Genomic DNA, 27,463 nt, shown 5'->3' on the forward strand with positions numbered 1-27,463 from the left:
GAGCGCCGCCACGGGGAGGGCGGGGGGGCGCCCGCTGCGCGAGCGGTGATTGGGCGAGCTGAAGAGGGCGGGGCAAGGCGGAAAAAATCTCCCAATCAAACATAGGGGAGGTGGGGCTTAAACGGACATACTGAACAAGGATTGGCTATTCCCGAAGCAGGGCGGGGCTAGGGCAGCGCGCGAAGACTCGAAGCGGTTTCTTACGCGACAGCGCTGCGACTGCGTCCGGCCCGGGCCATGGCGGCGGCTCCCGCTGAGGTGAGTCCTACTGCTCCGCGCATTCGGCTGGCGGCCGCCGGGGGCCTCGCAGCTCCCGTGACCGCGATGCGGCGGAGGGTTGGGATGGGCACCGAGCGAGACGGCGGCGCCTCCACAGCTGCCCGTGATCCGGGTGGCTCCTCCCGCCTCGCTTCAGAACTGCACTTCCCAGCATGCCCAGCGGCGGCGCTCACTTCCGCCTCGCGATGTACTGTGGGAAGGTCATAGCGGCCTATCTCCGCGCGCGCAGGAGGGAGGGGCGGGGCCTGGCTTAGCGGCGCGGTGCATGACGGGATGGCGGCGCGGCCGGTACTTCCGTTCTGATGGCGCCTTCTGCCCTTCTCGGGGCGCGTCGCTCTCAGTGGGGATCGCCCTGAGCGCTGATTACCTTGTTTTGTCTGCGTGCGAGGTCACCTGAAGCACGATTAGATGCTAATAAAGATTTTTGGAGTGTGTAAATAAGTGTGTAAATAAATGAATGCCAATAACGCGTGTGTGATCCTATGGGAGAGCTCAGCCAAGGCCTTGGGGTGGATTTAGGCCCCAAGGGCCGTTTGCGCATAAACGCGGTGCTAAGGAAAGCTGTCATTGCTTTGTAGCTGCAACCAGAAGAGCTGGATGTGGCTGTGCTGAAGGCCCACGGCAGCGACTCAGACAGCGGGCAGGGCAGCGCTGAGCTCCCCTCACCGGGCCGGCTGCCCACCGGCACCGTGTGCCCCCAGGATGCAGGTCTGTAATGGGGCTGCCGGGTTCACCAGGGCTGCCTGGGAAATGGGGAGCTGCTGGGCTGCTATACGAGGCTAAAGGGCTGGTTTTGTTTCTTAGGATGTGGCCAGAGTGCTGTAGATCTCAGAAAAATGGGTTTCGAGGTACAGAAAGGGAAGTGGTAAACGGGCTCATTTCCTTCCTTTTCATGGTTTGCTTCATCTACTACAGTATTATTATTTCAAATTACTGATCTATCAGTGAAGGATTTTCAGTTTTGCCTTTTTTTCGAGGCTGGAGAGGTAGATTTTGAATATTCGATTTCATGCTGATATAACTGATGTCAACAGTTACAGTAATTGACATCTATAAAATTTAGCAGATATGTAGCTTTATATGTAATCAATTGCTTGTTAATTAACCACTGGAATGTACTTTTCTATAGCACACATCACTTCTTTTCTTTTAATATAATTTTTCAGATTCAGAAGAAGAGATTTTTGTAAGTAGAAAAGCAAAAGGCAAGAAGGTGCTTCAGGACAGTGAAAGTGAAGATGGAGAGAATGGTGACTGTTCTGTGCAGAATGACACTCTGGGTGGAAACACAGAAAATGGAGAGGAAAAAGAGGTCACTGCCCAGAGAAACAAGAAATCTCGGATTCGCCAGGGTCTGCTGGGCAGCGATGACAGTGACACTGGTGACAATTTACAAATTGAAAATCTTGACACAAGCAGGACGTCTGTCTTGTCTGAGAATGAGCTGGGAGAGGAGAGACCACCGAAATCTGGGAAAAAATCCAGAAAACATAAACACAGTTTTGAAGACAAGGCAGCTGAAAAATCTGTAGGAAAACCTCGAAGAAGAAAGGAGAGGGAAAGAAGAGCTGAGTCCATCAAACAGCTAATAAAAGAAAAGAAGCCAAGCTCAGAGGTACGTGCTTTTAGCAGAAAATCTCAGATGCTTTCTGCGTTAACTTAAATATTTAACAGTATTATTTTGTTTCAATGCTTCTGCATCCTTTCTGTCCTCATTAGCACAACAGATAGAGTATAGCATCCACAAGGACTATTGAGAGTCCTGTTTATTTTAGGGAACACTGCTCCATGCATTTAGTTTATCAGTTGTGCGTTGCTCTGAAGTGAACATGACTGGCTTACGGGGCATGGCAGATGCTAGACTAAGTTTGGCATACATATTTTCTAAGTTTCCTTGAGATCTGTTGACAGTAACTTTAAATGCACGTCAAAGAACTGAAGACGAAATCCTGAAACAATTAATTCAAATATTTTCTTCTTAGGGCCAGCAGGTGGATGGTGGTAAGAGGTTTCCTTTTAATGACAGTGGGTGTCTCCTTGATGACAAAGAACTTTTCGATAATGGCTTAGAAGAGGAGAACGATTCCTTCCCAGGGGATGAGGAGTCAATAGAGTCAATACGAGCAGCAGTGAAAGAGAAAATAAAGAAATACAAGGTATAGCAATATAACACTGTTGGATATTAGCAGGAAGCATTTTATTTGAGCATATGTGAAACCTTTTGACAACTGTACTTTGTACAGTTGTTTATGACAGAGGGTAAAATAGTCCTCTGTTTTTTGTTCTTAAAGATAGAGGAATGTAGTATTGGAAAGTTGTAAGGCTACAGTAGAAGCTTTGGAAATCTGCCATAGTGTTATACAGGATTTGTGCTTGTTGATGAAAATGTGTGCAGATCCTGTTTTGCTGGTTTTGGTGACCAGTTAGGATTCTGTATGATTATTCTGACTTGTTTGCCCTCGCTATGCCTGTTTATCTGGTCAAATAAATGAATCTCTCCTTTATGCAAAGTAGAACAAAGAACGGTTTTCTGAGGATGAAGGCTACAAACATGTCTTTGATGATGATAATGAGGAATCCACATTAAAAGAACCAAAAAGGAAGGTGAAGTATTCTTCTGTTGTTCGTTACAGTTACTCAAACCATTGGGAGTTTTTTGTGTCATCTTTTCAATGCTATCAGATGTTTTTGTTGGTTTCCTGTTTTCCTGTTTCATTTCATTGTTTTATGCTGCCTTCTTGTAACTCGAAAGAGGAAAAACAGCTATTCAGAGAAAAGAGAATCCCAAATTTTCCATTCTGACTTCAGAGACATTTCTTTTCTTTTCCTAAGGAGCGGAAAGCAGCAAGGTTGAGTAAGGAAGCCATTAAACAGCTACATAGTGAGACCCAGCGGCTTATTAGAGGTACAACTACATTTTTTTTTTTTTAGTATGTAGTGGGATTTAAATTAGTAAGAAATTCAGGGGAGAAACAGAAAGGATTTATCTGAAAGAACAGATCTTTCTTCTATCTGGCATTAGTTACTTAGGGTTGAAGAGTAAAAGACTGTTTTTAATCAAGGACCTTTTTAAAGATATAAATGCCTTAGATGACTATTTGACTTTTCTTGCACCTTGTTTCTCTGGTAGAGTCATCTGTGTCTCTCCCATACCATATGCCTGAGGCCAAAAGTGTTCATGAATTCTTCAAGCGTAGATCTCGACCAGTGTATGAAGGAAATGCCATGGCATTGCTGAAGTAAGGACTTAAACCTTCCTCGTGTATTTTCATAAACATTGAGGATATCCCAGCTTTGCTTCTGGGGGATAAGCAGACTTTGTTGTGGGCGTGCTATAGGGCTGTATCACATGCACACATCTGCTTTTTGTGCAGTCACTGCTTCTGGTAAGCCTTAAAAAGAAACTGCTGCTTTTTTCTTAGAGTCTTCTGATGCAGTAAATATCTGGAAATACTTTGTTTTGAATAACATGTAGTAAAGTACTCAGGTAACTGTGGGTGTAAAATCTCCCAGGAATTTGTTTATATAGAGCAGTGTAAAGAAATTGTACTATGCTTTTCTCAAAATGAAGTTTTCTAGACTTTTATCCTTCACCTCTTCTTACACATCAATAAGAGAAAATTATTTACTTCTCTCAGTTTGTTCTCAGCCTTTTCTCTCCTTTCCTGATAGCCATAGATGATGCATTTCTTTCTGCCTTCGTTAGGTCCACTAAATATCAGTTCACCCTAAATGAAGAAGCTGCAGGCACGAAGACCTCTAGCACAGATTGCAAAGATGGGCCAACAGAAGGTGATCAATCAGCAGCTAATGAACCAGAAGCAAACCTTGGTGGAGACACTGATTCTGCTGCCAAAGATCCTCTCCTCGATGTAGGGGAGAACTTGACAGAAGACTGTGCTGAAAAGTCTGGAAAGAACAATGATGATTCTCATAGTGCTACGACTGTAACAACTGCCAGTGAAACAGAAGAACCACAATCAGTCCTAAGCACTGATTGCAGTGATCAGAAAGAGAGAGAAATTCCTCTAGCAGTTGGAGGCAGTGCCCTTGGGCAAAGAGATGAAACAGCACCAGGGCTGGAAAACAACCAACAAATGGGGCCTGGATTGGCAGCACAGCCTGAAAAAGTGAAGAAGTCCAAGTTGGATAAACTCCGTGAGCTGGGAATCGATTTGACCATCAAGCCAAGAATCTGCTCTGGCAATGAATCTTTTATAAACCTTGATGAATCTGATTTGAATAAAGGTATCGCTTTTATTCTTGTAATACTGTCAGATCTTCTTAAGTAAGCAGAGTGAAACTGAATTTAAAAGGAAAACCTCCTGAGAAATGTTCAGGTGTTAGAGCAGAGTCAGGCATGTTTTCTTACCAGTGTAGATTCTTATGTGTTTCCTATAACTGATGCTGGAAAGGGAAATTCTGATTCCTTCATATTCACATGCTTGAAGGAATGCTTGCTCCAGCTCCTTACTGATGAGCCATTAGTCTTAAATATATTTGTTAACAGAAACTTAGAGATTCCTGGTGGCTGGAAGTGTAGAGTTGAGTTCTTGTGAGTAAATCATACTCAGTGGTAATGTCATTTAGTACTACTTACTGCAAAAATATTTTGTAATGACTTATTATTAGTCAAATTGTTTTACAAGTACCAAAATGTCCAAGGTTTACAGCTTTAATTAATGTCTTTTGAAAAAATTTCAAGACCTGCTCTTGATACAAATTTAATACTGTCAAATTCATTTAATTTTCATGCAATCAACATGTATTTAAAGAATTAGAAGCCTTGAAGGCACGTTTCCTGAAGCACACTCTTCAAACTTCGAAGCCCAAAGTAGAAAGGACCATAAACATGAACATTATTCGTAAGGAAACCACATCTGAAGGAAAGGAGGAACTAAAAGCAGACGTGGTGCCAGCAGTTTTAGCTGCAGAAAGCCTGGATGAAGCAGTCCACACAAAGCCAGGTCAGTCTGGGAGTTGTGATGGTTGATTGGAAATCACCCTGTAATTTTTTTTTCCCTGTTTCCCCTTTTTCTACTGCTGCCCCACAAAAAAACAGATGAAGGAATGTTTTTCTAATGTGTGTCCTGTTGTTTTTTTGTTTTTTTTTGTTTTTTTTTAAAGAATCTTAATAGACCTCTTAAATAGCACTGGTCAGCGTAGATCAGGTTGCCACAGTCAGATTTTTGTAACTGCTTCTCTGAATTTCTCCCCACCTTTACCAAACTTTTATATAAACATATGTACATGCTCTTCTCTTCCATCAGCCCTTCTAAAGGTAATTTTCAGGCTCCTTTTGAGCCATTCTTACTTCGTAGATCTCCTGTGCTTCCTTAATTCTGTATTGCAGCTCCTAAATATATATATTTGCAGAGAAAAATAAATGTGGAATGTGACTCTCACACAGTATCTATGAAAAGAAAAATAAATTGTTTGGGCAGTCCTATGGGCATGCACTATTTTTAGCTGCTCTTCCCTTCCAGCTGACGCATCAATTCCTAAAAACATTTGAAAACGAGTCGTTTTTAAATTGCCCTGATACACGTGTAGTGGCACTAGATGGGGTGCTTGGAAGCGACAAAGTTAAGGATTCAGTGTAGTGCATCCGAAACAGGAATTCATTCATTTTTGACCAGGTGAAAAGCTGCAAGTGCTGAAAGCAAAACTCCAGGAGGCCATGAAGCTCCGCAGGACTGAGGAGCGCCAGAAACGGCAAGCGTTGTTCAAACTGGATAATGAGGAGCTGCTGGAGGAGGAGGAGGAGGAGGAAGAGATGACAGATGAGTCTGAGGAAGAGGAGGAAGGCGATCATGAGGTCTGTGTGCAACATATTCACGTCACCCACTCAGATTCTCCATTCTGGTTCTCCTCAATGAAAGTAGACTTTTGTGCACTCCTAATATTGGGTGATTGCCAGTAAATCTTCTCAGAAAAGAAAACAACAAAACAAGACAAAACCCTATGGTTATCTTGTACAGATTTTTTAGTATTTTAAACTGAATTTATTAGTATTTATTTGCCTAAAAAGCATTAAAAGCTAATGTACAAAAAATTTTGGTGTCACTCATATAAATGTCTGGCCTTGTTCCTAGCAGTGGACAATTTCTGTGGAATGGATGCATACCTGTCTGACCTGGGGTGGAGTTTGCCACAGATTTTTGTATTTAAAGAGGGTCAGAATAATGAGCCTATTTTGAGCACTTCTGTGCCAGCTGTCTTAGAGTCCAATGGGGGTATGGAAGAACTGAGTGTCACTCAGTGCTCTCCTCCATATGTTAGAACATTTTCTCAAAACACTTGCAAGAAGGGTGACAGCTCTAACTATAATCACAATGTATCTGCTGTACTTGGGGATGTTCTTTAGGCTGTGGAATATCTGCTTGATGAGGCAGAGGAAGACAATGAAGATTTGGAAGAGAAACAAGTTGAAGACGGTGATAAAGAAACTGACAGAGAGTCAATTGATGGAGAAAAGGTGGAGCAATCTGTGGACTGTGCTTCTGTTCCCAAACTGCCTTCAACAGAGTCTACACTGATGCTCTTCAAGGACAGCTCCTCCAAAATGGGGTAAGACAACAAAACTTAAAAAATTGTTCTTGAGCAATTTTAATCATGGTTAGTATTTCTAATAGATATTTTGATACCTCATTTCTTGCAGTTAGGCATGATAGATAATGGCACTTAATCTCATGTATGTTAACAAATACCTTTCTTTTAATTAATTACAGGTACTCTCTTCCTGATGAGAAACACGAAAGCGAAGAAGCTGCAGACAAAGAACCTACCAAGTCAGGTAAAGTAGAAGTGCTACATTAGCTGGCCTTCATTTTTATTTTTTTCACGTGGCACATACAGATATTTCTTCAGATATTTGGGATTTGTATTTGACACTGTTCTGATTTCATTAGCTGTGTATTCTCATGGTATCACTATGAAAGTTATGACTGAAAACTTAGGAGAGGATGGAGGGGAAAAAAAGAGGAAAGTAAAGTTCAAAGTAATGCTGGGAAAAAAAATGAACAATCGAAATTCAGTAAGATTAAATTCAGTTTCAAAAAGTGCAATATGAAACCTTTATGGAAAAAAAAATCAAGCATAAAATCTTGAATTCTTCACAAGATGTCAATGTTGTAAAATAGTATCTTGAGGTTATACTGGACCACCAAAGAGAAAATAAGCATTATATTGAAACTCTCTTTTCAGAAGATGATGATTCATTTTCTCTACCAACACCAGCAAAAGAGAATAGCCACAACAGCAGCTTTGAGTTGATTGGCTCCATGATTCCATCATATCAGCCCTGTAACAAACAGATGTCGCGTGGAGGGAACTTTTTACCTGCAGCAGGAGGTTTCAGGTCACCTTCCCCAGGTTTTTTCAAAACAAGTTTTATCAGCTCTGCTTCCAAGGTAAGGCTCTTTCTCCTGTCTGTGTCTTATATGAACATGATGAATAAATGTATTTTATCCTGCCATATTTTTGGAAAAAATAACACAAGAAGAAGGCATCTAGCCAAATGCTATTGTATGAGAAAGATTTCAGAAAAGCAAACGTCCCTGGAGTTTAAAATGTCCCTAAAGCTTCAAAGAGAAGATGCTGTAATCTGATTTTTGATCTCTGAAATACGTCTGCTTTAAATATATTTGCACAGCATTTGACTTCAGCGACTCTGGGATTTATCAGAGCAACTTGGAAATATTTAACTTCTTTTTATCCCTAAAAATATTGTAAATGTTTATCTGGTTCTTGCTTTTGATTTCTAGGATTGCAAAGTAATTAATTTGTTTATTTTACCTTCTTTTGCCTAGAGCTCGGGAAAGATGTCTGAGCCCTCTCTTCCCATAGAAGATTCCCAGGACCTGTATAATGCCTCCCCTGAACCAAAGAGTTTATTTCCAGGGGCTGGAGAATCCCAGTTTCAATTTTCTCTGGAAGATGACACCCAGAGCCAGCTGCTTGATGCGGATGGGTAAGTTACAGATGTAAAGGATGATATTTGGTGTCCTGTAACAGAAGTAGAACATACAGGACAGCAAGATTTTGCTAACTGCAGGCTTTCTTTCAGGTTCTTGAATGTTGGACAACACAGAAATAAATACCAGTCCTCAAAGCACAGGCTGACTCTTGCCAGTATGGATGAGAATGCAATGGATGCCAACATGGATGAATTATTGGACTTGTGTTCTGGACAGTTTAGCAGTCAAGCCGAGCACGTGCCAAGTACCAGCAGCAACAAGAAACAAAACATGGAAGAACTGCTCAATCTTTGCTCTGGAAAATTTGTGACTCAGAGTATGTCCTGAATTCTACCCCCAGCTTTGCTGCTGACTGGGTTTCTGAGCTTTACACTAACATTCGTTCCAGTTCTGTGCAATAATGCAGAATGTGGAACTTGAGAGACTTCTCAGAGCTGTAATAATTTGTTGGTGCATGCTAGCTGTCATTTCTAAGATGTACTCTGACATTCTAAAAGTTAAAACGTACCTGTCTAGTAAGTTGTCACCTCACTGTTTTTTTTTTTGTAGCAGATTCTCCAACGTGGGCATCATCAGTATCTTCCAAGGCAGAAAAAGACAGTGACTTAGAGGACCCAATGGCAGAAGCACTGGCACTTTGTTCAGGCTCCTTCCCCACGGACAGGTTAGCATTATTCTTCAGGGATTTACAGAAGCTTCTAGTGGTAGTTGTCTCATTTCACTCATTTTCCCCTAGGGAGGAGGAAGATGAGGAGCACGAGGAGCTTGGTGACTTTCAGCTTGTAACAGATGACAATGCTTTTGATAGTGAAGAGGTATGAAATGATAAAGCAAAGCAGAATGGTGTGGCATTCTGACTCAGAACTCAGCTTATCTACTTCATTTTTTAATATATTTATCAATGCAAAATGCAGTGTCATCCAGAACAAGGTAATGGAAAAAATAGAAAGCAATTTAGACCATTTAAAATGTCAACTTAAGATCCAGAATAGCATAATATTAACACAGTAAATCTTTTTTAAGTTCTCTGCTGTTTTATTCTGTGTTTATGGACTGAAGGACAGAAGAAGCTATCATTACAAAGCAATCCACTTTTAGATAGAAATTCATTCCCATGAACTTTCACAGGATGAAAAGAGTGGAGATGATGGTGAAGAAGCAGAAGTAAGTGATGAAGAAGAACTACTGAGACATAGAGAGGGCTCGAAGAAAAAACTGTAAGTGCTGGTGGTTGTTTTTTGCATTGATGCTGCCAAACTGCATGGGTTAACTGTGCTGCTGGTTGGCTGGAGAGAATTTCCATTATAATTTCCATTACAGAGGGAAATGAAAAGGCCAGGATGATAGCAGTGCAGGAATTTCTTCACCAAAACACGGTTGCAATGTATCACTGTCATTCTTCAAGTCTTGAGGTCTTTATTCATTCTAGTAGGCAACACATCTTGTTGACAGTTATCATCGTCACATTTGGCAAGCAATTGACAAGCAGTCTAATGGATGACAATAATTTGGGGTTGTGTGTTGGCAGGCTCTATATGTAAATGTGCAAGAACTCTCAGGTCTTATGAGTCATGATTTCTCTTTGAGAATATGTGCTAATCTTACATCTAAAGACAGACCTTACTTTCAGAAGACTTATATGATAATAATTGATCTACCAAACTAAACTCTTCTAACATTCTTTGGCAGAAATCTGGAGGATTTCATGGAAGATGAGGCAGAGCTGTCAGGAAGCGACGTGGGAAGTGAGGATGAGTATGATGGAGAAGACCTGAATGAATATGAAGAAGAGATTATTGACGAGGAACTCCCTAACGAAGCGGAATTAGAAAGTCAAGTTCAAAAACTACACATGTCAGTGGCCTCATTGGTGTACATTTGTGTGCGTGGTGAGGTTATGGCTCTTAGATGTAATGTGCACTGACCCTCTCCCTTTTGTTTGCATTGATAGGAAGGCAGTGCTTGATGATGACAAGCGTCAGTTACGCTTGTACCAAGAGAGGTACCTCATCGATGGTGACCTGCACAGCGATGGCCCTGGCAGAATGAGGAGGTTCAGATGGAAAAACATAGGTGCCTTTCTGATCCATGGGGAGATGGGATGAAAGGTTAGAGAGAAGATGTGTGATTTTTTTTTTTTTTCTTTTTCTAGATGATGCTTCCCAGATGGACTTGTTTCAGAGGGATTCTGATAACGAAGATGAAAATGAACAGTTTGATGAAACAGAAGTAAAATGGAGGAAAGAGAGATTTGAACGAGAGCAGTGGCTTCGTGAGCAGGTAGTAGCTACCAGAAGGGCATCTCGTTCAGTCCTTCTTTGTACCATTTGTGACATTCTGGAAAAAATACCATTCACAGATTTATCTTTATAATGGAAAGACGTGGCCTACTTAAATTACTGAATGTTCATTCCTAATACGAGCTCTTTCAATTTTACAAAATATCTTTTCTCTGCTACAGAAGGAAAAAAATAAAGAGCAGCAGGAGGAGGAGGAGGAGGAGGAGATCGGTGAAGACAGTCAGTTCATGAAACTAGCCAAAAAAGTAACTGCAAAGTCCCTACAGAAGAGAGGTGGGTTTCTCTTTTTTTTTTTTTTTTTTTTTAATCTGAAGTGACAACCAAAGAGGAGAGCTTAACTTCCAGTCATTGTTAGCTAGTCTCCAGGGAGCCAGGCTAGGGATCAGCAAACCCCAGCATCTAGTTTTCTTAGGCCAGCCCAAGATTTTGTCACTTGAGCTTCAAAAAGATAAAGATAGAAAAGCACTGAGAACATCAGTCTGCAAGCTTATTTGTAATGGTGTGTACTTAATAAAATACTTTGTTACCTCTGGAAAACAAGTGCTATGGAGTGAAAGTAAATTCCTCTGCATTTTTTTAGTCTCTCACTCTTCGTTTGTCATCCTTTAAATCACAAACAGACTTCTAAGTGACATGTTTCCTAGCAGCTTCTCCAAATATCTGTGGCTTAAAGAAAAACTGTAAGGTCCTGAAAATACATTCAGGTTTTCCCTGATTGTAGTAAAAACGTGACTCTTTCAAGTGTGCAGAATTGTTTCAAAACCAAATTTTCCCTTCTAAATGGCAGTACTAATTGCCAGAGCAATCTTACCAGCTGAACAGCTCGTAGGATAGCTCAGTGCAGGTTGTTGGGTTTTTTTCTGTCTACAGTATGTTGTCAATTCTAAATTTCTCAGTTTGATATAAAGTTATATTCTTCCAAACTAAGTTCAGAAACTGATGTTCTCCTGTTTGTCTCTGCTAGCAAGCCCTGCAGTAGTGGTACAAGATGCAAAGCTATTGCCCACGAACCCATTTGAAGCATTCAGACCTGCCAGTGACATCCAGGTTGGTATTGGTTCTGGAAAATGATATTTCCAAACTGCATCTGAAGGACACTGCAGAGTCAGCTGAGCCTAGATTCCACCTATGAGTGGTTTGTAAGATAGTGAGGAAATAGTGGTAGCAAGTAACATTTTGCTACACAACATTCCTTTCTATTGAGGGTAATCTGCTGCTAAAAAGAGCTATCTTGTTCATGTGAGTGGTTTAATGCAACATTTCTTTGTTCTTCAGATTAAAAATGGGTCTCTCTTGAATAGACCCAAAGATATCCTTCAGAAACTAGCAGCGATGTCAGATCTTAACCCAAATGCACCTCGGAACTCCAGGAATTTTGTCTTTCACACACTTTCCCCAGACAAGCATGAAGAGGCAAAGGAGAAATCAAAACATCAGGTAAAGATTTGTGTAGGAGTATGCTCCAGTTCTGCAGATTGTTTGAACATACAGACACCAAACACTGCTGAATAGTTAAGAGCACCGCTGTTTTAAATATTCTCTATGATTTCCTGTTGTGCAGGAATGTGATCTCACACCAAATAACTCTGTCATAATTCAGAATTTAATCTTGGAGTACTTCATGTGTACTCTCTTCCTCTCTAGGTGAAAAAAAGAGGTCCTTCTGCAGCAATAACATCTCTTGCCAAACGACCCAGGGTTGACAGCACAGAGCAAACGAGTCAAAGCCGAAGCATATTCCAGTACTTGGAGAGCTGAATGTTTTTGTGTAGGGCCAGAAGTTACATCTCGTCTCTCTGTCAGTTGCAGGCTGATCTGCAGATCTCAGCCAGCAATCATCAGGAAGGTAAACAAACTGCTGTACGTTGTTCTCTCTGCTCCTGCTTTCTTCTTTCCAGTACTTTTCAAGCAATGGTCAAGTTTGTTCTGGTTTCACTTAGCACTCCATGGCAGTTGGGAGCACAAAATCCATGCTTGGCTTGGAATGAATGCAAACTTGGTCTAAGCATTAAGGAAACTTACACTGCTGTGAGATTCTGTGAGGATGGTAGACAAGTTTCAGTGTTACATTTTCATCTGGAATCATCGTTGGTGTGATAGGTGTGATGCAGAAATGCTGCAGTTAGCTCAAGGCACAGGTGAAGTATTTCTGCAGTTTTAGGTAAGAAGAAAGCAGTGTTAGTTATGTTAGGATGTCTGTTGTTTGCACTTGCAGTACTAAGGAGCCGTGGCTTCCTTCAGTGTCTTATTTTCTGTTAAGCATTTATTAGCTTCATAACTTCAGAAGCTCTAATTTACATTTGTAATTTATGTTTAAAAAAAAAAAAAAAAAAAGGGCCCCAGCCTTTTATGAGGCAGTGTGATAGGAATGTCTGTCACATTTTCTTTTCCTTTTTATATTCATACACATGCATATGAGTAACAGATGTGGGAGAGGAAAAGGAGATGTGCAGGTTGGAGCTTTAATTTTTAATTTTTGCTTTTTTTTTTGCCCAACTGAAAAGTGGTGTAAATTATCCCACCCCCGATTTTCATCCACACTGTGCTCTGCCATCACAAATAATCTGTTTCTGAACAGCGAGAAGTGAAGAGCCCTCTCTGGAAGGAGGATATTAGAATAAAGAACCATTACTCACAGCCATTCTAAGTAGTGTGAAAGAAACTTGAGGTGGAATACACAGCATTTCTGACCTTTCTGAGGAGATGCTGAGTGTGTTTAAATTAGATGCCATGTTATGGTAGCACAGTGGCCTGCTCTGTAGAACTAAAGGCAGTGTCACATCCTGAGGCTGCTCACTGTCAGAGAGTTGTGTACATTTTGTAACATCTGAAGCATATGCCCAGTGTGTGACGTGTAAAATATTTTACTGTATATTATGTTTATAAAGAACTATGGTACCAATTGCAGTGCAATTTCACAATAAAACAGGTTTTTAATGTACAGGATTTTACTTGGCTGTGTGCATGGGTTTGGTTTTGTTGTTTGTTTTTTTTTTTTCCTAAAAAATGCTAACCTCTGTTTTCTTCTGTCATTGTTGTTTTGTTTTTCTCCATTGCTGCTTTGCCATCTCGTGTATCCACAGCTGAGGCCATGGCAAGGAACAGCTGCAGTGCCACTGGAATATAACAGAACAACCCCCTGGTGTTCACTGGGGCATAAATTCTCAGATCCTCAAGTCTTTGACTTAGGTTGTCTTCTTAGGGCTAAGAACTTTATGCAAGTACGTTTCTTTTTGCTGCTTCAGTAGTTTTGGTTTTGTTCCTGGACAAAACTTACTTCAGCATAGGCTCGAGGCATGCCTACCACTGCTCAGACCTGGGTTTGAATTGTGGCCCAGGTGTGGCATCTCAACCAGCCTCCCAGAATAGTTGGGTTTTGGTTTGTTTTCCTCAAATATCCTTTGAGGTTGCATGTAGAGCAAGGCTGGAATTCATTCCAGCTGGGCACGCTGCTCCTGGCAATGCACATGCAGTAACTTGGCTTCTGTAGTGCTCTGTGTGAGCAGAAGCTGCTTTTCAATGAAAAACAACTCAGTGGTTTATTTCCAGCTGTGATGGTAACCTTGTGCCAGCTGAGAGCCCTCTCTTACTGGGGCCAAAAGGTGAGTGTGCAAAGGGTGAGAGCAGTGTTGCACACGGGGGCCTGAGCTGCTGAGTCCCTCTAAATCAGGAACTGAAGGTGAGGTCAGAGGGGCAGCACAAATGTTTTGTGTCAGATGTCCTCTGAAGGACAGCATAACTGAAAGGAGGTTTCCTAACGTACAGTTCATTCTCTACAACAGTTGTTTGCACTGGTTTCTATGCTGTGCAAATTCAGCAGGTTTACTGGACAGAAGCATTGAAAGCTGCAGAATTCAGCATCTTTCAGTAATTTTGCCAATCTGCCCACCACTAGGGAGCAGCAAGAGAATGCTCTTCCCCTGGCAGAAGAGGAAGGGCTTACATTAAAGCTCAAACTATACTCTGACTCAAAGGGGAATTGTTGCAGTTTTCCATGCTCTGTGATGTTGCAAAGAATTCAATTAGCCTCTTCCCTAATTAGACTTGTAATTGCTGCATTTTTGCATTAGAAGGATTTAAAAGCCCAGCTGAGGAAGAGCACCTTCAGAGGCTGTGCCATGGGGCTCTCAGTGCCCTGCTCAGCCTGCAGCAGCCGCAGAGCTGTTTGCTTTGCTGGCCCTTCTGAGCAGAGCTGACCTCCAGGAAGATTTTTTGCATGGTCTGGAGCTGAGCACCCAAGCAGAAAAATACTATGGGGCACAAAAAGCTCCAACATTGGACCGTGTTCCATTGGAAGGCTTCTGGTGATGGCTGCTCAGAATAAATATTTCCCCCGCCGCGGTGTTTCAGGAGTTTGGGGTTTGTTCAGTCCTGCTGTTCCCTACTTGAGCAGTTCATGGTGTGGGAGGAATCCTGCCTTGGGTGCAGTGCTGGAGGAGGCAGCAGTGAGGGGCTGCTCTGCATCCTCCCTGCACCCAACCCCACCTGTCTGGCACGTTTGCTCCGCTTTGCCTTCTCATTTTCAAGAATCGATTCTGCTCAACCCTCCTGGCACTGACTGCACTCGTGTTAACAGGGAGAGAAATCTCCCTCTGCTGCTGCAGGGAGCGCCGAGAGCCATCCAGACTGGGGGGGAAGAGCTGAATGCTGGGCCGAGCAGAGAGCAGCAAAAGGGTGGGAATGAGAGGAGCAGAGGGGTGGGAAGGAGAACCCCGCAGCCATAGGGAGGGCAGCCAAGGGCAGAACCGTCTCCCCGGAGCACCCTGAGCCTGCAGGAATTGCTCCCACCGCTCGGTTCCTTGCTTTTCCCATCTGATTGTTTCTTGGGCTCGTTCCTAGCGGTCGTTTTTGTCTTTGTGTGAGAGCCAGCTCTTGCTGGGATGCATGGTTTTCATCCCCAATAAGGAGCTGCGTCTTCCAGTGTGACCCCTGCACTGGGAGCTGGGCACAGCACTGCCTGCGGGGCTTCTTAGGAACCTGAATGGAGGGAAAGAAACTAAAACAGAACTTAAGATCAGAGGGAAGGAACAGTCCTGCACTAAAGGTTAACATTGCAGACACGTTTATAATCACTGCCTTTGCTGCTGTGCAGCTCCGTGGGGCTCCAGGCACTCACTGCATCATGTCTTCTTTTCCTCTTTTAGCCAAGAGACCGAAAGGAAGAGAGTAAAAAAAACTGTTTGTCTTGTCTAATTTAATTTATGTTATTTATCAAACAGACAGGTTATTTGGGAAGCCAGATGGACCCAGGCTAAAATCATCTGTATTTCCAACATGTGAAAAACGATGTCAGAGTGGACACCTGAAGAGAGGCGTGTGTGTGGTGGGTGCTGAGCACACAGACCGAACCTCAGCTGCCCCAGGTCCCCCATCAGCTGTCCCAGAGCCACTGTGAGGGTTAAAGGACAGAAAGAGCCCCAGGCACCACTCACATGTGGACGGGGATGGCTCTGGAGCAGCCCTGTCCTGGTTCTTTCCCCTTGCTGGCTTTTAACCCTTGTTAGTGGCTGCACCCATTCTCCAGGAGAGATGAATGGAGCACAGCTCTGGGCCTTTTGCTTGTGTTTGGTTTCAGAACAGGCAGGTGATGTGCTGTGTTCAGCACCCCTCTCTTTTCCTTCAGGTTTTCCCCCTTAGAAAAGGAGACACGGAAAACAGAGCAGCAGAAATAGGAAGAGGGCAACCATGTTCTAGTCTGATGCGGAGTCTCCCTGGGAAATACCCCCAAGCCTTGGGGAGCAGGGCTGCCTTTATTGGGTGAGCTGCAAAGCAAAACTTCTGTTCTCTACCAACTACTGGTCGTTAGTACGAATGCTAACACGGTGTGTGCTCAGCTGGACAGATGTTCAGTCCTGGCGGGTTGTTATTTGCTCCTGTATCGTCCACAAGCACAGTTTATGGCCAACTCCAGCAATGCTCCTCTATACAGCAGCAATCTGTACGATTTCTGTAATGAAACAAAACAACATACAGGATTGCTTTGCGTGGCAGAGGGGCGAGAAGCAAACCGCTTTGCAAGAGATTAACTTTATTTTGAAGCTCATATTTCTCCCCTGCTCCTCGAGGCTGTTCTCATGCAACCCTCTCTGCGCTGCTCCCCCTGCAACGTCCCATTGATTCCCAATAGCTGATGGTGGTCGTGCAGGTGGTGATGGAGGAGCAGCCCCAGATGCCCTCATAGGGCGACGTCCCACTGCCCCAAACCCACAGTGCCCAAGGAGGTGCTGGGAGCCCTCTGGCTATTCCAGGTGGTAATTAATGGGGAGAGGCCCCCAAGGAAGGTTCCCTGATGCCTGGAGCCTTGCTGTGTCCCTAATTTCCAGCCCCCCGGGTCAGTTGAGACAGATTTCTGTGCAGAAAGTGTAATTAATGGCTGAGGCACTCAAGATATTAATAGGTGGTATTTCCACATTCCTATTTTACATTAAGCCTGAAGGAGGGCTTTGAACACCCCCCGACCCTTCACAATTAAATACCAGCTTAGAAAAGCAGTTTTCCCTTCCTTCCTTCACTCCCGCTGCCCGGCCCAATGCCGGGGGGTGCTGCCCAGCTGCAGGATGCTCGGGGGCACACGGGGTCCCTACCCCCCATTCCCTGGGCAGGCACAGAGCAGGCGCTGCTTTGGCACTCCCCCACATCCCCCCCCCCCCCCTTCCCCGAGTCGCTATGAATAAATCATTGTTTTATTAAAGAGAAGCAGCTGCTTTTTTCCTTCCTATTTTTTTTTTCTTCTCTTGGACCCTCCATCCCTATCCATGCAACCCCCTTGGCACATGCTCGAACGCCAAAAGCCCCATTGACGGCCCCCGGAGCATAGCAATTGATACACAGAGATCCCCAAATCCTATTCAGGCCCCGCTTTTCTGCACGAGCAGCCTCCAAACAGCTCATTCACTGCTCTTTTTGTCGCCGGGGTTAAGTGGTTAAGTGTGTGGGGATCCCATAAAAGGCCTTTACTCCATGAAAAGCTATATTTACATTGTAATCACCAAAGAACTGTTTAGGCGGTCAATAGCGGGGATAAACGGGGCAGCGGGCGGTGATCCGACCCCCCCTCCCCCCCCCAACCCTTGGTCCCCCCGGAGTGGGACTTTGTGGGATTACGTCCCCGTGCCAGCTGCTGGGGGGTGTGGGGGCTGCTCTGCTTTGTCTGGCTTGGGGACAACCCAAAAGCAGGAGCACAGCACAGAGGGGCTGTCCTGGCCGAGCCCCCATCATCCCGCTGTTAACCCATCGCTGTCAGAAGGACCCCCCAAACCCCCCCCCCCCCGGTACCTCTTTGTGTCAAACACCGAGTTGAAATGGTATCACTTTAACGAGATTAATTGAGCACAGCGACGAGCGGCACAAGCTCAATTAATTCACCGAGAGCAGAGAGGGGGCTTCCCTTTCCACCAGGAGCCATTTCCACGTAATCAATTAGATGGTGCTCCAATGGATATCCCCACTGGGGAACGCTCTCGCTCGTCCCATGCAGGTGTGAATATTCATCATGAGTGCACGGTGGGAGCAAATACAGCACTGTCAGCCCTGTGGGGTTCACTGGCTGGGACCAGCACGAGGTGGAGGGGGTCAACATCCCTGGAGGGGACGTGGGGATGTGGCGCTGGGGGACACGTGGGCATGGTGGGGTGGGCTGGCGTTGGACCTGGGGGTCTGAGAGGGCTTTTCTGACCTCAGTCACCCCATGATTCTGGGCTGCTGGAGCTCTCAGTGGCACACTGCTATTTCTGGTGCCCCGTGGTACAGGCTGGAAGGTGATGGGTGCTCCTCCAGCCGTGTGGGGATGGCAGCCCCAAGCACTGTGAATGAGCAGAAAAGGTCATTTCCCAATCTCACACCCTCCAGACAGAGCTCTTCTCCAGGACAGCCCCGGCGTGGGCTGAGATGTGAACGTCCCCATGCCCACCCATGTGCCACGCAGCACCCATCTGTCCCTGCCCTGGAACAGCACCCACCACTGCTTGCAGCCCATGGCCGAGGGCTTCCCAGCACCAGCCCAGCGCTCTGCAGGGCTGCAGGGTTTTATTTCCCCTCCTCCTTTGGCTCCCGCTCGGGTTTTCCAAAGGCTCCCAAGCTGTGTGCCCTTCCTCCCCCGGCCGGCACAGATTGTTCAAATTAGTGTCTCAACAAGAGGATATTGTTGGTTCCTGTACGAGGATGATAACCTCTGGTAGCAGAGGGAGTTTCACCCACGCGGAGCGCTTCCAGCCAGGAGATCCATTTCGCTGTGACCCAAAATGGGAACGGACCCACTGGGCAGTGGGAGCACCGTGTGGGATACGGCCCTACAGGGGATCCTGGTGCAGTTGTGACTTTCTTCTTCCCATCTGTGTGCCTCTGGTCATTCCTCTGCAGGAAAAGGACAGGGAGAGGAAGGGATGCAAACTGAGCACTTGCAGGTGAAGGGGGAGCTGAGAAAAGCCCACAAATGCCTTCTGATTGGGGTTTGTTCAAAGCTCTCCGCCAGCGCGGTTTGCACATCAGAAAGCTCTGATCGTGTGCAGCCAAACCTTTAATTTCCACCAACACAACCTGGTGCAGCTCCTGCAGCTTAGAATTGGTTACGGTTATTAATCAAAACAGGGCGGCCGGATCCAAACCCTTTATTGAATGTTGTGACAAAGGGATAAATTAAAGCATTTATGGAATGTATCAGATTGGCTTCCAAGAGCGAAATTTCCAAATCCTGAAGTTTTCTGCATGATGAGGTCCAAATGTGGAACCTTTCTATTTTGGGAAGCAGCCCGGGGGTCACGAAGGACTGTCAGGAACCTCCTGGAGATAGATGGTGATCAAAGGGGAAAAGAAGGGCAGGGTGATTGCTGTCCCCAAATCGGCACAGATGGACCCAGCGCTGCTGGGCAGCCAGCATTGCCCTGGCACAGGCAGCAGGCCGTGCTGGAGGTGCAGAACACATTTTCTGGGCTTGTGGGATAACAGCTCCTGGGTCGGGGCTGCAGCCATCCCCCTGTGCTGCCCTTTGGGGACCAGGATGTGCCCGCAGAGGTGACAGCAGCAGCAGCGCAGCCCGGAGCTGCAGTGGCCGCCCGTTCCTCCCACTTCCCTTCAATTTCCCAAACAATTTCCTCATCGGAGCTTTCTGTCTGGAATGTATTAGTGATTCACAGGCCCAGAGGAAATGGTGATTTTTGGGTCCTGCTCTGATGGGAAGGGCGCAGCCGGGGCCCGAGTTCCCCTTTTGTAGCCGAGGAGCGGACAGAGCTGCCGCAGAACCCCACTCTGCTCTCCTGCCAGCATCCCCACAAACCCAACCTGTGTGCATTATGAAAGCGGAGATGGAGGAGAGCACGGGGACCCCCCTGTCCCCCAGGAGCCACCCCCACTCCCCCCAGGCCCCCGGTGCCATTCGGGCAGTGCGGGGCGGAGGTCAGCACGCTGTTTACTTTAATTTCTCCGAGAGCTTTGAGGGAGATTTCCCCCTTCTGTTATTAAACTCAGATGAGCCGCTGGGGAGGTTGGGTCACATGTGGTTCAGGGCCCATTTTTTTTTTCTTCTGTATTTTTGTTGTGGTTGTTGTTGTTGCTGTTGTAACAGTTTGCTTTTAACTCTTTCAGGACGGGTTCCCCAGGGCCATCTCCATCCGGGGGTCCCCGAGGTGGGTGGTGACCCCACGAGGGCCCTGGGTGTCCCCAGCCATGCTCACCTCACCCCTGAGGCACAGCACGTCCTCCCATGGCCATCGCCGCAGGAGATGGGAATCGATGGGAAGAATATGGAGATCTCCCCAAAACCACATTTCATTTCCTCCTGGTGCTGCAGATTCCAGCCCACACTTCCCCTGCTCGCAGCCTCCCCGTGCACCACTGCCTGCTGCTCTCCTGGCCCAGGAGATCAGGGGAGAGCATGCAGTGCACACAGACATGCAGTGATCATACACTGCAGGTGGCAGCCCGGTCCTACGTGGGGCAATGCATGGAGCCAGGAGCCAGGGCTTGGGTGAAATCTGATTTAGGGACTTCTGGAGCTACTCTGGGGTTCACCCCGTGCCCTTCTCCCCCCGCACCCTGCAGTGTATGGCCTACATCTCACCCAAGACATCCCATCCCAAAATCCCAGTCCATCGGATCCTGCGCTTGGTCTTTTTCAATAGCTTTTAATTTCCTGAAGGGAGAGCTTTTAATTTATTTCTGGAACAACGTGGGGGAAGAGGAGGGGAAGATGGCTCTGAAATCCACCACTAAGCTCCCCCCGCCCCGAGTCCTCGCTTCTCTCCTGCCCCCTCCTGCAGTGTCCCCACTCCCCAGGTCCCTGTGCCAGGAGCTGCAGGTGACACCATGGCTGTGGCACGGGGGTCCCACCGCTGCCCCCCATCACTGCTCAGCACCTCTCCCAGTGGTTTTGCTGCCCAGGCCATGGGGTTGGCTGTGGCACACGGTGAGGCTCTGGGAGGTCACCACCAAATGCGGTGCACAGTTGGCTCTGTGCAGCTGGGGAGGACATCCAGGCAGAGGGGAGGGTTGAGCGCTCAGTGCGTGTGTGTTGTTTTCATTGCAAACAGCAAATCTGCTCTGGTCTCAATCAGATGCAGATAATCCAGGGCTGGGGGAGCTGCACTGATGCAAACCCAAACCAAATGAGACAGAAAATGGTGATTTTCCTTTGGGATCCCAGCACCGGTCCCAGCTGCCTGGGTGCCAGCAACGGGAGCAGGCACCCACTGACCCCAAAACCTAAATCTGGGATAGAACAGCTCTGCTTCAGCTCAGCCTCCTTCAACCCCATTGCAGGAGAAGGTCCTCAGGCCGGGCCCACTTTCCTCCTTGAGAATATTCTGCTTTGCTTTGACTTTGTTTTGATTCCCCTAAATGTCTGCTGACACAAATGTGGCTCACAGCACAGTGCAGCCCACTGCCTGCCCCACTTCTTCCTTTCCAGCCCCACTTCTCCCTTTCCTGCCCATCAACAGAAGCTCTGGGCTTTTCCTGTAGGATGGGAACGTTGGGTTGCTTTCACCTCGTGCTGTGCAGGGCAGAACCCCACAGCCCATCTCGGTCCTTATGGGGTTTCTTTGGGGCTGGAGCAGTGCAGATCTATCGGCCTTCTGGAAGTCAGCAGATCAGATTTAACCCATAGCAGCACAATTCCCCCACTCCCAACCTTGTCAATAGCAGGGCAGAACGTCTGCCCGCAGCACCCCAACCCCACAGAGCCTCATTATCCGCAGACCGCCCGCGGGGCTCCATGTGACTCCCCCGCGCTCCCCCGTTTGATGCCGCAGACCGACGGCTCCCTGCGGGGGAGGGGGGAAGGGGCCGCGAAGGTCCCACTGTGATCCCACGGACGCCTCGACCCCCGTCCCGAGCGCCCCGCAGCCCGCGGAGGGCAGCGCCCGACGGTCCCAACCCCAACCCCGTCCCTCCCCGGGTGATGCTGCTGCTGCCCGCCGCGCACCGCCGCCCTCGCGGGTCCCTCCCCGCAGCCGCCGCCCTCCCTCTGCCCACGGCGGCGGGGACCGCGGCTTCGCTCGGAAGTGCGGCTCCGTGGCACCTCCCCGCGTGGGAACGCTTCCGCTCCCACCGGCGGCGGAGCTGCGAACGGCCCCGGTGAGTGCGGGCGGCGTTGCGGGGCGGGGCGGGGCTCCATCCCGGAGGTGGGAGAGAAATGAGGGGGGGCTCAGCGCCAGTTCCCGCAGCCCCGATCCGTGCGCGCATCCTCAACCCCGCGGCGCGCATCCCCGAGCCCGGCCCCGCACATCGCCGGGGATGGGCAGCGGAACGCGCGGCCTTCGGGAGCCCCAGGCTGCGGGTCGGCCCCGCGCTGCCCGTCCCCGTGAGTCGCTGCGCGATGCGGTGCAGCGCTGGGGCGGTGGGACGCGGTCATCCCGCACCGGCACGGAGCTGCGGGGGCTCGGGGAGCGCTTCCAGACGCGGGGTTGGGAGGTGCCGCGTAGGGCCGGGAGTTTGGCTCGGGGTCTCTTTGGGCCCTCCGCAGCTCCGGCTGTTCTGTAATTGCAGCGCTCTGTGCCGCAGCGCTGCCCTAAGGGACCCGCGGGACCCCCGGCCCACCTCCGTGCCACCCTCCGGGTCGATCCCTGCGCTCACACCGCGGCGCTCCGCGGGCGATCACGGGGATCCTTCACGTGATTCTTGTGAGTGCTGGGAGTGCGCTCCGTGCTGATGCTCCAGAGAGAAGCACGGTGTTCTCCTTCCCTTCTCTGTCCCATCCGCTCCCGGTGCCGTTGGGCGCCGCTTCGGGCACCAGCAGACAGCAGGGAAGAGCCTTTAGGGCAAGGAGAGCCCTTCTGCCTCCATCTGCTGGGGCAAGCGAGGGAGGAGGATGCTGCAGCCGCACCCGTGCTGCCCCATCACCCCAGGGATACCCAAATCTCAGCACCCCAAACCCCCCTTATCCCTGCAAACCCGGGTCCCTCCTTTGGTGTGTGCTCAGCCCCACGTCTCCCTTGCAGGCAGCACCGCCGAGATGTTCGCCCTCTGCCCCCCCGACGCCCCGTTCCCGGGGGGCCCCGCATTGGGCACAGCTTTTTCGGGGTCCGTGCAACGCAGCCCCGACTCCAACTGCAACTTCGCGGGGGACGATGAGTGCGACAGCAACCAGAACTGGAGCCGGGCTGGCGGGGGGGGTGAAAACACTGCAAATCCCTCCGATAATCTGCTGCTGTTAGCACACAGACAGATGGCTCAGGGCGGGATGGGGGACGTGGCTTCGAGCGCGGCGTGCGACCCCCAGCAGGGCGAGCGCAGCCCCCCCGAGGGAGCGGAGGTCGGGGAGGGGGAGGTGGGCGGATCCCCGGCGGAGGATATCGGCTACGCCAGCAGCTCGCTCAGCATCGACAGCCCCGACAGCGCCTGCGGCGGCGCCTGGGATCCCCCCGGGGACCCCCCCGAGGTGTCCGAGCCCCCCCCAGAGCCCCTATTCCCGGCGCTGGCGGAGGCGGTGCAGCAGCTGCAGGAGAAGGAGCGCTTCAAGGAGCGGGAGAAGGAGAAGCACCACGTGCAGCTGGTGATGTACCGCCGCCTGGCCTTGCTGCGTTGGATCCACGGCCTGCAGCAGAAGGTGCTGGAGCAGCAGGACCGCCTCCAGGAGAGCTTCGACACCATCCTGGACAACCGCAAGGAGCTGATCCGCTGCATGCAGCACGGAGCCCCGTGCCCCGCTGCTGCCCCCAGCCCCTGAGCTGTGCTCCTTCCCGTCAGCTCGGAGTCCCGTCCCCCCAGCTCTTCACCCCCGTCGGGGCTGAGCCCCGGCTATGATGGTGATGTTGGTGCACGGGGTCTGTGGCAGCCCCAGCCCCACGAGGTGCTCACCCTGCAGAGCCCATCCCATTAACCACAGAGCTTTAATGCCTTCCTCCTCCTCCTCCCTCCTCCTCCTCCCCCTCGCTGCTCCCACACCCGATGTACCCATCACCCTGCAGTGACCTGCAGCTCCCAATGCTGTCCTGCTGTGCATTGTGGCACGGTGCCCTGGGTTGTCCCCAGCACTGGGCCCAGCTGTGGCACAGCCCATGAGACACAGCAGCAGATAGGAGCTGCACTCATGCACTAAGTCCAGTGAGAGAGAATCACTCTGAAAAGTGACCTCAGAATGCTCAGAAATACGCATAAAACGCCATCAGCCCCAAACCCAGCACGCTTATTTCACAGTTCAGTGTTAGAGGAGAGCTGATTTAGATTTATTTCTATTTTTTATTGACCAGGTCGTATAAATGCACGTCTGCATGCTGGGGGAGCTGCATTAGCACCATGCATGGCCGCAGAGCTGCTTGCAAAGCTGTGCTTGTTGCATCATTTTGTTGTCTTAAAGCAAAGAGATTGTTTTCTTTTTTTTCCTAATGTCTGTTTTATCCAGTGGGGACCGCGTGGGAAGTACGAAGGACGGCCCTTCTTAAATAGAGATTAAAAAGAAGATGCCGTGTTTGTGTGCTGTGCTTTCTGCAGTGCTGCTGTGATCACTGAAGCTGCTGCTGTGATGGAGCAGTGGGCAGTGGGCTGTGCCCCATCCCCCCAGGAAGCCACACAGCGGTTCCCTTCCTGCCAAGGGCAGTGATGGAGCCTGGAGGTGCTGCCCTGAGAGCAGCAGAGCACCACTGGGTTATTCCTCTATTCCCTATGCCCTCCTGCACCCATCGTGGGCTGCAGCCCCCATCGCCCAGCTCCATGCTGCGTGTTGATGGGATGGAGATAGGAGCACCTGAGCGCTGACCCCGGGGTGACCGTGCCTCGGGCCTCGCAGAGATCAAGCAGAAATGAGAAAAAGCCCTTTGAACCTTCCTTCACCCTTCTCCCCCTTCCTGCAGAGCTGTGGGAACTCAAGGAGCAGAGCCCCTTCCACAGCACAGGGCTGGGGAGCAGCAGGGAAGGGCACAGCAGGGCTGGTGGAGGCCTTTCCATCCTTCCAGACGTGGCAGAGCAGCACAAGGAGCAGTGGAAGCCCCTCGCTGTGCCTGGGGGTGCATCGATGTCCCTGCAGGGGGTGGGATGGATGCAGCCCCTTCCCCCGCCCAGCGCCTCTGTTTGTCTTGGTCGGACGCATGACACAAATCTTTACATCCAAGGTAAATATTGTGAAAATCCTGATTATTTGCTCAAGAAATGGAAGAATAACTGCGGGCGCGGATCAAAGCGGTGGATGTGCTCTGCTGGCACAGAGGCTTCTCCCAGCCCGGTGCCCCGGCGCTGCTCTTGGAGCCCTCCCCATCCCGAGCTGCCCATCCCCAGCCCCGAGATTTGGGAAAACAAAGGCACAGAAACCCGCTGGCGTCAGTGAGGAGCCGTGTCCCAGCTCTGCATCCCATGGGACCGCAGCTCCGTGTGGGTCCGGTGCTGGGACGGGGATCTCGTGGTATTTCTGCATCCCCAGGGATTCCCATCCCTCCGTACATCACGGGTTGCAGACGGATGTGGGGGCTCTCTGTGGAGCTGCTCCGGGTTTGGAACCACTGAGGATGGAGTGATGCCAATGGGATGTGGGGCAGTGAAGGGCAGCTGGGCTCACGTACAGCCACGTCCCCAAAATGATCTGCAAAGCCCAGGATGTGTGAGCCCGGGTTGCCACGTGCAGCAGACGGGGCCCTTTGTTTTGAAGGGCTCCTCTGCTAGTTTAACTTATCGCCACATTAAATCCCTGTAGCTGGGGCTGACCTGATGGCACAAAGTGAGCTTTGGCAATAGTTGTCTTTTTTTACATTAAAATAACAGCACTGTGGAAACATTAAGTGTGCGGGGAGGAAGGTGTTTCACCTCATCATTTGAACCCTTCAGAACAAAGCAGCGGCGATTCTGAGAGCTCCACATGCAAGCAAATTTGGGAAGGATTGAGGTTTTCCCCTCCCTGCATTGCCCAACCAGCAGGATGCTGCAAAACCCCTCCATGCATCCTCCAAACCCCCACAGAGAGTTAAGGACGGGGAAGTCGTGCTGCTGCTGGCTGGGTTCACACGATGGCTGCGGCTCCCACGTGCAGCACGCTGCAGAACACGTGCGGTGCAGCACTGCAGCAAAGCAGCTGGGGCCAACCCTGCCCTCCATGCCCCTCTGCAGGGGTGCAGTCCAACAGGACGGGCTCCCATCCCGGCCCATATCTGATGGGGACCCAGCCTGAGCTGCCTTCTTTAATGATTCCCTTTGAAATGTTGTTGCTTCCGCACATCCCCCTTCAGGGTAGAATATTAAGCAAGAGCAACTCGGCTGGAAATTCAGATTGTTTTCGTGTCTGTTTTCATTTACATTTTAATGATAGAGAAATCTTATAAATCAGGCTATTTGCAGCACGGCTCCTCGAAAGAAAAGGGGGGAAAGAAATCAACTGCACCAACCCAACCTCTCCCCTCTGCAAAGTGTGTCGGGAGGTGGGGGGGTCACCAAAGGCTTCTGCATGACAGCACTTCTCCTGCCCCTTTTTCTCACCTCTTTTGTCCCTTTCCTTGCCCCGTTTCTGCAGACTGGGGCTTTGAGCAGGCAGAAATCCACTTTCAGGCACCGCAGAGTGCTGGGGTGCTGGGAGCTGTGCTTGCTGTCCAGCTGGGGTGCAGGGAGGGGATGAGGAGGTGCCCACATTCCGGTGGCTCAGATGGGGAACGGAACCCGGCCCTCCCCAGGAAAACAGCTGGGAGTAAAGATCACTGGGAGAGAAGCAATAAACTCTCGGTTATTCTTCTGCCATTGAGGCCAATCAAGCTGCAAAGAGTGCCTCAAGGCCAGTTGTACATCATTATTTCATAGCGCGTTCCCTCTGTGATGCAGCGGCTGTCTTGCTGCAGGGAACACCTTCGTGGTTTTAAGCATCAGCACTGAAATATCCAGAGCCCTGAAAGCACGGGTCTGAGTCCCAGCAGCCTCCGTTCTGCACTTCATTCCTCGGAGGGGAAAATAACCCCATTGCCACGACTCTGGCTGTCTATGAGCATTTGATTGAGGGTTTAGAAATGAGGGTTCCGCACAGACAGCTCTAAACTCCCCCAGCCCCAAGTGCTGCTCATGCAGAGCTCTGCGGTTCCTTCGGTGGGGAGGGGGGGCATCCCCAGGGCTGCGTGCCCATGCAAAGGGCTGATCTGCTCCCGGGATGGGGCAGGTGGAAGGGAAGGCTCTGGCTGGGCCGGGTGGAGGAGCATTCCCAGCTGTCTGTGCTCAGCTCCAAACCCTGAGCTCCTGGACTGTGTCTGTATTTCCTCTTTGGGCCCCGTCACCCCTTCACCCCATCCCGCCTCCTTTTCCCTGCGCTTTGGGCAAGGTGAAGGCAGCCTCCATGGCTCCTGCCACGGATGGAGAAAACAAGAGATGAATGCATTTATTGAGTCCATTGAGGGCTCTGCTCACTTCATTCCATTCCCCAGCCCCACCATCCAGCACAGCTCCCACACTGGACGTGGCTTTTTACACTCAATGGATGCTCATTTTCACATCCCACACATCAGAGCTGTG

At 49.1% G+C, this 27,463-nt stretch overlaps 2 protein-coding genes across 8 annotated transcripts; both read left to right on the plus strand.

Moving 5' to 3' along the window:
- Nucleotides 1-14: 14 nt before the first annotated feature.
- Nucleotides 15-13,585, plus strand: CLSPN (claspin). Of its 6 annotated transcripts, none has more exons than XM_085208832.1 (25): nt 15-258; nt 858-987; nt 1,446-1,894; nt 2,262-2,435; nt 2,794-2,883; nt 3,112-3,184; nt 3,410-3,518; nt 3,986-4,527; nt 5,055-5,246; nt 5,919-6,097; nt 6,647-6,849; nt 7,011-7,075; nt 7,486-7,691; nt 8,091-8,251; nt 8,348-8,574; nt 8,808-8,922; nt 8,995-9,073; nt 9,387-9,475; nt 9,948-10,112; nt 10,210-10,331; nt 10,411-10,538; nt 10,720-10,831; nt 11,523-11,605; nt 11,834-11,995; nt 12,203-13,585. In XM_085208832.1, the coding sequence occupies exons 1-25, from the start codon at nt 238-240 to the stop codon at nt 12,314-12,316; spliced, it is 3,990 nt and encodes a 1,329-aa protein (XP_085064958.1). In that variant the 5' UTR covers nt 15-237; the 3' UTR covers nt 12,317-13,585. The 6 variants fall into 6 exon arrangements, with proteins under 6 accessions (XP_085064958.1, XP_085064960.1, XP_031412659.2 ...); XM_085208834.1 differs by having other exon boundaries at nt 8,811-8,922; XM_031556799.2 differs by lacking the exon at nt 15-258 and adding an exon at nt 363-667 and having other exon boundaries at nt 7,489-7,691.
- Nucleotides 13,586-21,968: 8,383 nt separating this feature from the next.
- C25H1orf216 (chromosome 25 C1orf216 homolog) lies at nt 21,969-25,758 on the plus strand. Of its 2 annotated transcripts, XM_085208781.1 has the most exons (3): nt 22,000-22,126; nt 22,538-22,671; nt 22,990-25,758. In XM_085208781.1, exon 3 carries the CDS (start codon nt 23,004-23,006, stop codon nt 23,715-23,717), a length of 714 nt encoding a protein of 237 aa, XP_085064907.1. In that variant the 5' UTR covers nt 22,000-22,126; nt 22,538-22,671; nt 22,990-23,003; the 3' UTR covers nt 23,718-25,758. The 2 variants fall into 2 exon arrangements, with proteins under 2 accessions (XP_085064906.1, XP_085064907.1); XM_085208780.1 differs by lacking the exon at nt 22,538-22,671 and having other exon boundaries at nt 21,969-22,126.
- The last annotated feature ends 1,705 nt before the right edge of the window (nt 25,759-27,463 follow it).

The sequence above is a fragment of the Meleagris gallopavo genome, chromosome 25 (assembly GCF_905368555.1).
Source record: "Meleagris gallopavo chromosome 25, MGAL_WU_HG_1.1, whole genome shotgun sequence".
Classification (NCBI taxonomy): Eukaryota; Metazoa; Chordata; class Aves; order Galliformes; family Phasianidae; genus Meleagris; species Meleagris gallopavo.

Coding starts and splice junctions, on each gene's coding strand:
- CLSPN (XM_085208830.1), top strand. CDS start 545: ATGACGGGATGGCGGCGCGGCCGGTACTTCCGTTCTGATGGCGCCTTC. Junction 3,519..3,985: donor AATGCCATGGCATTGCTGAA/GTAAGGACTTAA, acceptor TGCCTTCGTTAG/GTCCACTAAATATCAGTTCA. Junction 11,996..12,202: donor AGGAGAAATCAAAACATCAG/GTAAAGATTTGT, acceptor CTTCCTCTCTAG/GTGAAAAAAAGAGGTCCTTC.
- C25H1orf216 (XM_085208780.1), top strand. CDS start 23,004: ATGTTCGCCCTCTGCCCCCCCGACGCCCCGTTCCCGGGGGGCCCCGCA.